Below are 13,261 nucleotides of genomic sequence, written 5' to 3' on the forward strand. Positions count from 1 at the left end.
ATACAGTAGATTACATTCAGCAACTGTGAAGATGATTTCTTCTGACCTGAACATCTTTTGCTATTAAGCATAACCATAGTACTGAAAACAGTATGGAAATTATCAGGGTTTTCATCTTGCCAGGCTACGCTGATACCTTTCCCATGAAGACTTTAGCTGCTTTCCAACTTCGGTCTTTGGGCACTCTTCCCCGAGGAGCCAGAAGGACCATCACGGCTGCAGTAACATTGGTAACTGCAATGGGCGGGTTGGGAAAGGCTTTCAGCTCACTGAGGTTGACCTGAAGAAAAATACGCATGTGCGCACACACACATAGACAGACAGACAGGATTAGGGGAGGTCTGGTGAAGCTCTGTAAGTTGTCATGCTAGTCTTCAGTGGCCTACTCTCCTTATCAAACGAGTCTCAATTTGGCAATTCTTTGCCATCTGGGGACTCCACCTTGGAACTCCAGGAGGTTCAATTCTTGCTGGGAACTTCTCTGATACTCTGGAGACATCACTGCCCTTTCTTGCCTCCAAGAAAAATGATCTATATATCAGTCCTGCAGAGCTCTGCCCACTGAGACCAGGACATACACACACGTGTGTGTATGTGTGTATATGTTGTAAGATATTTATAGGTTCTGTCCCACTATGTAATAGATTTGCATCTTAACCAAACCCCTCCCAGACACATAATTCCTTAATTCAGTGTCTCTTAGGTTTGTTTTTCTGTCTTACATGTACAAGCAAGAAATATCTTCCATTACACTACAGGGACTCTCAACTAGGAGAGGGCCAAGATAGGCTGAACCTTCTTCTCTACTCCTTTATCGCCTCAGGTCAGACCATTGATTAATCCAACAGATGATGTTAATAGTATAAATTATATGGTATCAGGGCAAATACTATGAGGCAGGAACTAGCACATATAAGAAGCTCATGTAGGCTTATGATATTTAATACATGATTTAAAAACCAAAACCAACCAGGTATTTCCTATGATATTTTATGTGCTATGTAATACACCCTTGCTTATAAAACCTTATCAAATGTTGAACCTGATTCTGCTCCCTTATCAGAAGCTGCCTATTTATTTGGTATATGATTACAAAGAATGGAAAGAGAGTGAAAGCAAGAACAAAAACAAATACTTAAAATATGCTAATAATTGAGAGCTGGCTAACCAAGATTCTTTTATAATTTATAAATATACACAGCTTTATAAGTGGTGCTATTTTGCCTGAGTAAAGAGTAATTATTCAGAGAAAAATTTGCAAATTTAGAGAAACACAATAAAGAAAATAAATATTCCATTACTCAGAGATAACCAATTAATCTTACTTTTTGCCAGTCTTTTTCTGTGCACATATTCTTACCAAAAGAATTAGTCATATGAAATACCCTATTTTATAATCTGCTTTATTCACTTAATATATCATGGTTAATGTGTCACATTGCTAATTAGCATTTAACAATATTATTTTAAAGGCATAAGGGTATTTGAAGGTGTAATAATTGGAATTCTATCATGGTATGTTTCCATTTAACATTTTTCAGTTTTATGGAAATACTGTAAGAAATACCCATGTAAGTATCTCTTTAGTCACAGTCAAAATTATTTTCTTCAAAAAAATACTTAGAAAACGAATTCAGTATTTCTATGAAGAACAGTGAAGATCTAGATTCTTTACTTTTTGAAATGGAATCTGAAGAATCTCAGGCCCAGTGATTTCCTGAGCTCTCCCCAGAGGACTGGGAGAAGACCCCAGGATGAGATTAGCTGCAGGCTCTTAAAAGAACACTGCCCTCCATTTCACTTTCCCTAACAATATGCTTGTGATGAACACAGCTTACTTTCTAAGAATTTGAGTGCTTAGGGAGGTTTCACCAAAACCACGAAACTCAAAGAAATGGTGGGGACCAAACCTATGTATCTTTGCTCCCATTGTTCTTTCCATGAGGGTCTCTCATCAGTGCTACTCTTTATATTCCAGAGGAAATAAAGAATCCTTGGCCTAGTTCTTAAAGCAACACATGATATGAAAAATTGGATTTGGGTCAAATCCAGTTACCAACAATCCAGTTGCCTTTCGTAAGAGTATAAATCCCATGCTGTTGGAAATATTCCAAAGGAGACTGCTTATTGGGTTGCTGTAGCACAGAGTCCTGGATGGCAAAAAAAAAGTTGAACTATAATGACAACCTCAAAGGTTTGTTTCAACTTTAATATTTCATGGGTGTTTCTTTCCTTTTAAAATACTTTTTCGCTGCATGGGCTACACTCTCAGTTCAGTTAGTCAAAGTCTAATAAGCTTTAAATATTACTCTGAAGAAACTCAGGGACCAATAAATCATCTTTACCCTGTTGAGTGTATTGAGTGCAGCTGTAGCAGCCACCAGTGCAGGCTCAGCCTTGAGTAAGTCAGCCTCGCATTCTCTCTGTTTCTGGAACACTTCAGTCTGAATGGCTGTCACCTAATTAGAGACAAAAAGCACACAAAGCTATACAAATTATTATCACAGATATCTCTAAAGAGAAATGGAGGTTGACTCAGATGCACTGCTAAATAATTCATTTCTCTGTACTTTGAACAGGTGAGGAATTTGTTAAATAGACTAATTTGCCTTTAGGCATAGTATGTATACAAAGTTTTGTAAATGTAAAAAACACACAGTAACAAATCTCAATATAAATGGATTCAAGTTTCAAAATGCTCCAAGAAAAGCTTTGACTCATTTAATTATAAGGTACCACTAATAGTAAAAGCAAAATTAAGTGATTCCTCTGTTCTTCAGTTTTCTTTTTTAAAGAGTCCTGGATTAACAAACATCTGGGTTAGCTTAGTAACCTAGACCACAAAATATTCTTGCTAGGATTCTCTAATTTTTGCTAACTTTTGCTTAGAAGCCATGTTGGCTATTACTAAAGAACAGATTTGAAGCTCTTTTGATCAACTATCTACAATATATTCTATTCTGTGGTTGTGGATTGCATGCCTAACTATAAATAAAATGTTAGTGAAAACTACTGGTTGCTCCAAGGACATGGTAAGAAACCACAGATGCAAGAGCCCACATCTGCCTTTGGTATTGGAACGATAACATTGATACCCACTCTCCTCTTGTGGATCCAGTGGCACCTCTTCCCAGGACACAGAGGGTGCTGCATCAGCCTTCTGACATGATATATAATATAGAGGAAACTCATGCTGGTAAACCTGAACCAAACCAAAATGAGAAGCGAGGGCGGAGGTGGGAGGTGGCTTATCCTCCCCTTAAGATACCTATAGAATCTGAAAGGCCAGGAAGAGTGAATTTTTAGTCCTCAGTAGAAATTTGAATTTCAAAGCTGTGGCACTAGGCACCAGGATCTAGCCACCATGGGAGATGGTTCCTGTGGTGATGGTGATTGTGGAATATAAAGTGTGAACAAAAGTATATTTCTTCAGATGTGTTTGAAATGAACAAGTTTAACTATACCATAAAATTAAACACTGCTCACAACAAATTATGTTGTCTACTACAGCTTTATTAGCAGTAATTACGCTTCTCCTGATTAACCATTATTTTGCTGTGTACTGTACCTTTTATGAAGATAATTGGTTCGGGGTAGATATGTGACCTCCTGCTAATACACACACAGCTATCGTTAATGTAAATAAGGAAACCCTGCATGTTTACTGAGAACTACTCAAAAACCACAACCCTCAAAAACTGCCAGGAATGGACCATGAAAATTTTCTGTATGCTACAGAACACTGCTACAGATAAACGAGTTTATGTGAGCAAAGGAGTTATCACCTCAGGTTTATGTAATTACCATAAGGATACAGTGAATCTATAAATGCTATTTGTTGCCATTTATAATGGCATCATTAAAAAATCATTTTAAATTGGACTCAGGATCATAGGTTTTTAGTACTGGATAAAACCTTAAAGAGTACTTCTTTTAAGTGCTCTTTCCTTTTTTTTTTTTTTTTTTTTTTGTTTTTGAGACACAGTTTCGCTCTGTCACCCAGGTTGGAGTGCAGTGGCATGATCTTGGCTCACTGCAACCTCCACCTCCTGGATTCAAGTAATTCTCTTGCCTCAGCCTCCCAAGTAGCTGGGATTACAGGCACGCTCCACTACACCCCGCTGATTTTTTATATTTTTACTAGAGGGGTTTCACTGTGTTGGCCAGGCTGGTCTTGAACTCCTGACCTCAAGTTATCCGCCTGCTTCAGCCTCCCAAAGTGCTGGGATTACAGGCATGGGCCACCACGCCTGGCTAAAGTGCTATTTCTATCAGCCTAGTAGCTGCTACTCATTTCTGACTCCTTTACTATTAATGGAGTATTTTTCGTTTGGGTAATTTTTATAAACAAAACAATTTTGAACATTAAATAAAAACCCACTCATACAAATGAAGAAAATTCTCAGGTTGGTCAACTTATTTCTCATTCTCAATACCTCTCACCCTAAGGTGCAACAATACTAGAGGAGTGAAAATTCTGTATATCTCAGTAAGCTGTTAAGCCAGTGTACAATTTCCTTTGCCCAGTGGCTCCTAGGTATTGGTCAGCAATGCTCAACCTATAAAACAAGAGAAGAGTTGCATGGAGTGCCTAGAGAGTGTGCTTTTCCCTTACCCTGTAAGTTAAAGCAGGAATTTGGAGACAGTTTCACCCATGGGCAGACAAGAAATTCTCTGCCTTGCATTCATCAACAGCCCCTTGCAGAAGTTCTTAAGATTTAGTGGTGAACACAGGGAGAGGATAAACAGAATGAAGTCCCAAAAACTGCTTGTTATGAGCTAAATTGTGTCCCCCCCAAAATTCATATGTTGAAGACCCAAGCTCAGAATGTGACTGTATTTGGAGACAGGGCCTTTACAAGGAGGTCATTAGCGTGAGCCCTAATCCAAACTGACTGGGGTGAGAAGTTCGGACACACACAAGAGACATCAGTGGAAATAATCACGGAGAAAAGATCACGTGAGGACACAGCAGAAGGCAGCCATCTGCAAGTCACAGAAAGAGAAACCTAACTTACCAATACTTTGATCTTGGACTTCCAGCCTCCAGAACTTGGAGAAAATAAACTTCTACTGTTTAAGCCTCCCAATCTCCCAAAAGACCCCATGTGGTATTTTTGTCATGGCAGCCTTGGCAAGCTGACACAGTACACTTATCAGCCTTTGGATTGTAAGAATTTCCTTATGATCCTCTAAAACCCAGGCCCACCCACATTCAGAACAGAAACACACACAAAAACTGATAGCCATTCCAAATCAAGATTGATGCTCAACTTTTGAAGCGATGATATTAGCGCTTCAATTTAGAAGGTGCCTCTACTCATGAAGGTTTACACTCCACTCAAGGGAGAACACAGTTGGAAAGCAATCAGAGAATTCTTAGCATTTTAGAATTTGGAGCTAAGAAGCCAAACCAAGGTGGAAGAAGAACTAAGTTTCACAGGCTTGATGATGCTTGTGTCACTTGAAGTCATTGCTGGCAATGTCAGTGGTTCAAATTGCCCTTGATTACCTTATAGATTTGAAGCAATGATTTCAACCTGCTTCTCTACATGGGCTGTCGAGGTTCACGGCAAGACATTCTCTAACCCCAACATTAGTTTAATCATATTAAACGTGGCTGTGTACTTTGTGAGCTGTGAAGCATTACTTTTAAATTAGTGCCTATGTTTGAAGACTTGAGACCCCAATTTCATAGGACCAGAAACAGTCCATATTCACCCCCTTTAGTATGGCATAGCATAGTATCTAGCACATTGCTGAACATATGACAAATGTGAGCCCACAGCAGGGACTCAGGTGTTGATGAATTTCTAGATGCTTCCTAGTTTAATTACGAAAGAACTTTCTTCCATGAATACCTAATTTACAGTAGTTCCTTCCCACCATCATGTCTCTCTACTTGATTTTCATCAGAGCACCTATCTCGATATATCCAGCTTCTCAATGTGTGACTTGTCTCCTGTCAGTCTTTTCCATTGCAATGTAATCTACACGAGAGCACCCTGCTTGTGAAATATCCCTAATAGTCTACAACAGTGCCTGGTGAAAAAATAGACGTTAATATTTGTTATTTATAATTAAATTAAGCTCCAATGAAAATGCTTAGAAGTATTATTTTTATGTCTTGGTATGGATTAAACATAAAAAATAGTATGTGCCTTCTTTGTGTTTGAAGTTCACTAAACAACCTGTCAGATGAGTTCTAATTTGCTAAAACTTCTTTCTCCTTTTATGAGGGAAATTTTTCCTTAAGAATTCACATGTAAAAATGCAAAAAAAACCCCTCTTTATATTTTAAGTTTCCAAAAGTATCTGTGATGATAAGTTATGATATAATAACCACTAGAACATCACACGTTTGTGTAATACCTGAAAAATACTCCCTGGGTAGAATTAGCTCATGGTGATTGTATCATGTGTGATAACTAATTGCTCAATGTAATAATATACTTTGTCTTTTTTGCTCCTCTTTGATGGAGAATGGGGTCTCATTATGTTGTCCAGGCAGGTCTCGAACTCCTGGGCTGAAGCAATCCTCCTGCCTCTGCTTCCCTAAGTGCAGGGATTACAGGCATTAGCCACTGTGCCCAGTCCAATAATATACTTTTAAGGACATTCTCCACTTATCTGCAACTCAACAGAAACATTTACAACTCAAATTAGGAATTTTATGCCTGCTGATCACATAGGGCGTGCCAAATGTGTCTTATCTTCAATTTTAAATGCCATAATCTTATTTCTTAAAACTGTCTGTTTACAGTTTTGATGTTCAACAAACTTTTCAACTCTTTAGTTGTGCAAGGAAGACACGCTCAATACACATTGGAAAAAAAGAAAAACAACTCAATTGTATATGAATGGCAACACCACTAGAAAAACTCACATATTTTCAGGTAACCTAAAAGGTAAGAAAAATGGCATAATCACTACCGATTCAATGGCTGTGAGAATGTTAGCAACTTACAACTTTTTATTAATTAGGCCCTGATTATAATCTTTTGTCTAAAATAAGAAATTTTTACTTTAAACATATACACTCAATTTTTAAATAAATATATATTAAATTTTTTGTTTACTATGGTATTTCTTTTGAGAAATCAGATGTACAAAACTATGTCTTCCATTTGTAGCTGATGTTTTGGTAAAAGAAGATGACAAAAGACATTGTATTTATTTCAGAATTGCTAGAAACCTGAGTAGAAAGCAAGCAGAATCTATATAATGTTAAAAGGAATTATTTCCAACAATAAAACGTAATACAGAATGCCAGGGCCTCAATCGAATCAAAAAGAACAAATTTAGCTTAGGACTTAATAATAAACTCCAGTTGTATTATTAAAATGCAAAATTTGAAAACCATCTTGCAAAGTGATGGAATGGGCTTTGTTAACAATTGAGTTGTTCAATTTGCCTAAAAAGTGGAAACCTTTAAAAACCTCAGAGGTGACTTCCTGACCTTTACTGTAATACAAATAGGCCTGATGTTCAAGATCCACATCCATTATATGCTTGAATGAGCTCAGTATTTATTGTTCTTTCATATCATTAAAAGAGCTAAAAGGTTGGGGAAATGCATAATGTAAAGAAAGGTCAAGTGGTAATCATGGTGTGAAATGCTGTTACATGTGTAACTATAATAATTCTTTAGACTTTACGCTCCCTGGAGAGGAAGTTGTTCAAAATTGTTCACCTACCAAGGTTTATTTTGTGCTAAATATAGCTCAGTACTCTAAATGGTGGAATTAGCCTGACCTTTCGCTCCTCAGCATCAGCCACAGTCTTTTCCCGGCTCACTTTCTCCGTCTGAAGGCCGATCTTTGTGATCAGAGCTTCCGCATCGTGATTTCTCAGTTGCAACTCGGCTTCTTGAGAGGCAAGTCTGGCTTTTAGATCTCCCACCTAAAGCAAAAGTCTGACGTCACTGGCCTTGTTCACAACAAATCCCAGGTAGAGCTTATGATTGGGAATGAATTCAGGGATTCCTAACAATTTGTATCTTGCATCTGTCTCTACCCTGATTTTCACTGTCTTCTGATTTGCACAAATGCAGCCACATTGCTTTTCTCCACGTGAGAACAAACAGAATATTTTCCAATGATTTTGCAGGACATATAATTATTTTTTGTCAGTACTAAGAGGTTGAGTCGGGAAGTTGCTCTTCCCTCTGTCTGACCGCATGCTCCTCCAGCCATGTCTGCTTTTGGGTTCTAGGCAGCTCGGGCTCAAGGAAGCAGAGGTCGTGGGAAGACATACTTGGTCACGACCTGGAAGAACTATGCCTCTTCACTGTCCAACAGAAGGTTGCTGGAGGCTTCAGTAAATTGAAGACATGAATACTCCTTGCCTGACTGCAGATTAATTGGCTGCATATTAAAATGCCCACTGTGGCCGCGGCGGTGGCTCACGCCTGTAATCCCAGCACTTTAGGAGGCCGAGTCGGGCGGATCACGAGGTCAGGAGATCGAGACCATCCTGGCGAACATGGTGAAACCCCATCTCTACTGAAAATACAAAAAACTTAGCTGGGCGTGGTGGCGGGTGCCTGTAGTCCCAGCTTCTAGGGAGGCTGAGGCAGGAGAATGGCGTGAACCCGGGAGGCGGCGGAGCTTGCAGTGAGTGGAGATCGCGCCACTGCACTCCAGCCTGGGCGACAGAGCAAGAGTCCCGTCTCAAAAAAAAACCCACACACACATAAAATGCCCACTGATAGGTCTCACCTCTTCCCATCAAATGGAAAATGGCCCTGTTGATTTTTTTCACCTCATTGATGATCGTGAAGCTAACCCAATATTCAACTTAATACCTACTAAGAAGAGCAAACCGTGTGTTTGAGGTATTACTATGCTGTGGCCAAAACTCAGTGAGCTTCAGGGACATACATGTCTCCCATTGGTCTATCACTAAATAACCTTACTGAGCTCTTGGAGAACTTAGCCTTCCAAGGAATCCATAAATTCATCTGCTAAAAAGAACCGTCCACTTTTTTGAGCTAAAATTTCATTAGGTTCAGAAGGCATTACTAGGTTCCTCAGTTTGAAGGTCATGTAACTAAAAGCAGAAGTGAGGTAATAGAGAAAAAGACATGACTCAGTTCTCAGAAATATCTGAAAGCAGCTTTATACATCACAATAATTCTCTCTTCATTACATTTCTCTTCCAAAAGTGTAAGTATTACCATTTTTAAAAATCACAGCAGCAAAGAACAATCATAACCATTTATTTTAACTCAATTGCTAAAGACATTTCAGTGGTTTCATCTTGTGGAACAACATCCCATTACTATATCCAAGTAATCTTGTAGTTTCCATCCAACACAGTATATTCACACTCTACCTAAAAAGCATGATTACTACTATGACTGCTACTTGTACTATTATAGATTAAGCTATGACTGATTTTTCAGCCTCTCTATGAATTCAGGGTAACTTTGCATACTGACATGCTTCTCCATTCTTTTTAGCCATATGAAACTAGTGTTATGTTAGGCCATAGTCAAAAGAATCATCCATCAGGAAAATGCAAGTAAAAACACACCTATTAGAATGGGTAAAATAAAAATCAGAGATACCACCAAATTATTGCAAAGAAGCTGAGAAACTGGCTCTCTCATACACTGCTGGTAGTAATGTATAATGTCACAGCCATTCTGGAAAGTATTTGCCTGTTTTCTATAAATGTAAACATGCAAGTACCAAACAATTCATTTTTGGTCATTTGTGGATTTATGTCTACAAAAAGAAACCTATACATGAGTATTCATAACAGCTTTATTTATAATAGCCAAAACCCAGAAATAACCCAGATGCCCTTCAGTGGTTGAATGGTTAAATTGTGCTACTTCCATTCTGTGGAATACTATTCAATAAAAAAGGACAAATTATGGATACACCTAATACCTTGGCTGGATCTCAGGAAAATTATGCTGAGTGAAGAAAACCAATAACCAAAGGTTACATATTTTATGACTCCATTTGTATAGCATTTTTGAAATGACAAAATTACAGAAATGGAGAATAGATTTGTGATGGCCAGGAACTAGGATTCAGGAGGTGGGGAGGAAGTGGGGGTGACGTAGGTGTGGTTATAAAATGGTAACATGGAATATTTCTGTAGATGGAACTTTTCTGTGTCTTGACTGTGTGAGCACCCAGACCTACAAGTGATAAAACTGCATAAAACTAAACACACACACACACACACACACGTACAAGTAAAACAGGAAATCTGAATAAGGTCTGTGGATTGTACCAATGCCATTTTCCTGGTTTTGACATTGTACTAGTTATGCAGGATGAACCTACCATTGAACCCATAAGATGTGACAGGGACCTGTCTGTAGTATGTTTTGTAATTTCTTCTCAATCTATTATCATCTCAAAATAGAAATAAAGCAAAAAGAATCACCCAAGAGACTAGGACAAAATTATGTTATTTCAAGCCCTAATTTCAGTTTCTAAGGAAGCTGTTAACTCTGAAATATTCAAAGTGACTGAAGCTGTGGAAGCAAGGCTTTATCTACGAAGAAAGGTCACTAGGACTATCTGTGATGACCTAAGCTGACTTCTAGAGAGAGGTTATTTGGCTATAAAAGGGGCTTACAGCTTTACTGTAAAGAATGAGCATTGCTAAGGTTTTCAAATGACATGGCATTCCTTAAGGCAGACCCTTAGAGGATGCATGCTCCAATATATAGGCATTACGCTCTTCATACAACCTGATCTTACGCTATATGGCTCTCCAATTCTCCACATAGGAAACCACCCTTCCTTTTTATAACCCACTTATTTCTAAAACTGTCATGTAGCTGTTGAATATTCCAACCACGTTTTTGATATTAGGAGCATTCTATGCACAAATACCTAATGAAAAGAAATCACCGTCAGTCTTTCCATCAAGACTTCATGTGTCAATCAAGACATCCTGTGTCTATAGACTTTCTGCCTGGGGTTCTTAGCTAAGGGGGAGTAAAGAGACTCAAGCAGCCCTGGACTTGGCAGACACAGTGAATTAGCTCTCCCTTCTCCTGCTCCTCTCCCATCCCCTTGACTCATCAATATATAACTGAGGTGATTATTAAGAAATCACAGTCTCTCTCCTCTTCTTTTTTCCTATGGCTGAGATGCTGCCACCACTGCAATGGTTCAGGATGGTACCCCACTTGCTTTTAGCTCTGTCATTTGGGAAAACAACCCTTTAAGTATGGCAGAAGCACTTATTTCCTTTTAAGTATGGCACAAGCACTTTGCCAAGGATGCCCCCACAGTATTAAAAGCTCAGTTTGGGTGACAACACTATCATTTCCTGATAGTGGGCAAAGTCAACAGGTTCGGTTTGGGATGACATTCAAAGGGATATAAATGCTTTGTGACACAGAGCTCCTTCCTTGTCTTATTTAGCACAACAAGACTCCAGGGAAAATCTTTCTTACAGAAAGCCGTCTTGATTTAAATGAGATAGACAGATAGAAGAAAACAGACATGGAGAGGGGCAAAAGACAAGAAAGTAAAATAAAGTGTGAATAAAAAGAATCAGGAAAGACAGACTTTTTTATTTTTTATTTATTTATTTATTTTTTTAAGACAGGGTCTTGCTCTGTTGCTCAGGTTGGAGTTGAGTGACCCAATCAGCACACTGTAACCTCAAACTTTTGGGCTCAAGGGATCCTCCTGCCTCAACCTTTCAAGAGGCTGGGTGTACAGGTGTGCGCCACCATGCTTGGCTCATTTAAAAAAATTTTGTGGAGATTGGGTCTCATTTTGTTGTCCAGGCTGGTCTCAAACTCCTGGACTCAAGCAATCCTCCCCCTTCAGCCTCCCAAAGTGCTGGGATTAAAAGTGTAAGCCACCATGCCTGGCCTAGATAGGCATTCTTTGAGAGGAAAGGAGAAGGTGCACAAATATGGATATGCTATTTGTGGGTTTCCTAGTAACTATTCTTAATGCCACTTGATCCCAACCATCCTGGAAACCTCCTCACTCTGGTTTCTCTTTCCTAATTGTGGTCCATCTACTCACTATTAGTACAGATCACAGTGTTTTGAACACAGAGTCATTCTCGGTATAGAAAACTAAGAGGGAAAGAGGCAATTGTGCTTTGGCCCAGAGTGACTGAAGGACGTGGCCAGAGAGCCCTTCAGAGTGAAAAGGTGCCCATGTGAAAAGGTGCTCCCTCCTTCGGGTCTCGGTTTATTTCAAGCCTAGCCACAGCTGGGTTACCCAGGCCACTTGGGGAAACCACTGGCCCAATCCTTGTAAAGCATATCAGAGTCTGACCTGACAACATTCACTCTGAGGCCACCAGTATTTCTAGTCTTGAGGTGATCACTAGAGAGAATTCTTCTCACTCCAGCTCTAAGTCCTGGCTGGCTCAGAGAAAGGCTGGGCTACTCTTCAAAGTCTCCAGAGTCTCTCATTCCAATGTCTTCTTTCCAGCCACAGAGAGGCAGCATGGTGCCATGGACAACTCACGAGCATCAGCGCACCACATACCTGGGTCTAAAACCCAACCTCACTGACTCTCTGGCCTTAAACTCTTCACGCCTCATATATAAAATTATAGTAGCAACACCTACTTCATGAAATCCTTTATTTTTTAACAACTAAATAATGATGATATGTGTACAGAACCACACACGATTAACATCCTGTGCTGATTCTCTCCTGATTTACCCCTGCAAGTTAGAGACGTCACCCTTTGAGGGAGCAGGGGCCTTAGGACTGAGGACACAGATGAGCCTGGACACTTTTATCTCAGAGAGCTGGTGGCTAAGAGGAGCAGACCAGTCACTAAAGTAGGAGAAACGACTCTACTTTGGGATCTCGCCACAGTCATTAGCCAGAAAATGATGCCTTCACTGGAGGTTGAGAATCTGAGACCAAAAAGGATACTGGTCCATCCTAGGATGATAAAAACTTTGACGACAAGTGCCATGCACTGAAGAAGTCACAGACAAGTGAGGCAATCGGCTGTGTCTGCTCCTTCAGTATTCCACACTGCCTTGCACTGAGTCAGGCCGGGAAGAGAAGGCTTCTCCCTAATCCAGCTGTGACACAGTAATCAGCCAACTCCATTGTAGGCTTTGGAAAGCAGTAGCAGTGTGTTCTTGGTGTCATGAAACTGTAAATTTCACCAGTTGGCATCTTATAGAAATGGATTTGGGGGGAGGGGGGAGGGATAGCATTAGGAGATATACCTAATGTAAATGACAAGTTAATGGGTGCAGCACAGCAACATGGCACATGTATACATATGTAACAAA

The 13,261-nt window shown here is 39.5% G+C and overlaps 1 protein-coding gene across 1 annotated transcript in view; it reads right to left on the reverse strand.

The window, feature by feature from the left end:
• DNAH11 (dynein axonemal heavy chain 11) overlaps window positions 1-13,261 on the reverse strand; it is a 373,548-nt gene that overhangs the window by 127,575 nt on the left and 232,712 nt on the right. The window contains exons 57-59 of the mRNA XM_077996991.1: window positions 7,756-7,902; window positions 2,346-2,459; window positions 137-280 (exon numbers count right to left, since the gene is read on the reverse strand). Of these exons, the coding sequence (XP_077853117.1) occupies window positions 137-280; window positions 2,346-2,459; window positions 7,756-7,902 (405 nt within the window). The remainder of the gene's footprint in view (window positions 1-136; window positions 281-2,345; window positions 2,460-7,755; window positions 7,903-13,261) is intronic.

This window comes from Macaca mulatta, chromosome 3, assembly GCF_049350105.2.
Source record: "Macaca mulatta isolate MMU2019108-1 chromosome 3, T2T-MMU8v2.0, whole genome shotgun sequence".
Taxonomy (NCBI): domain Eukaryota; kingdom Metazoa; phylum Chordata; class Mammalia; order Primates; family Cercopithecidae; genus Macaca; species Macaca mulatta.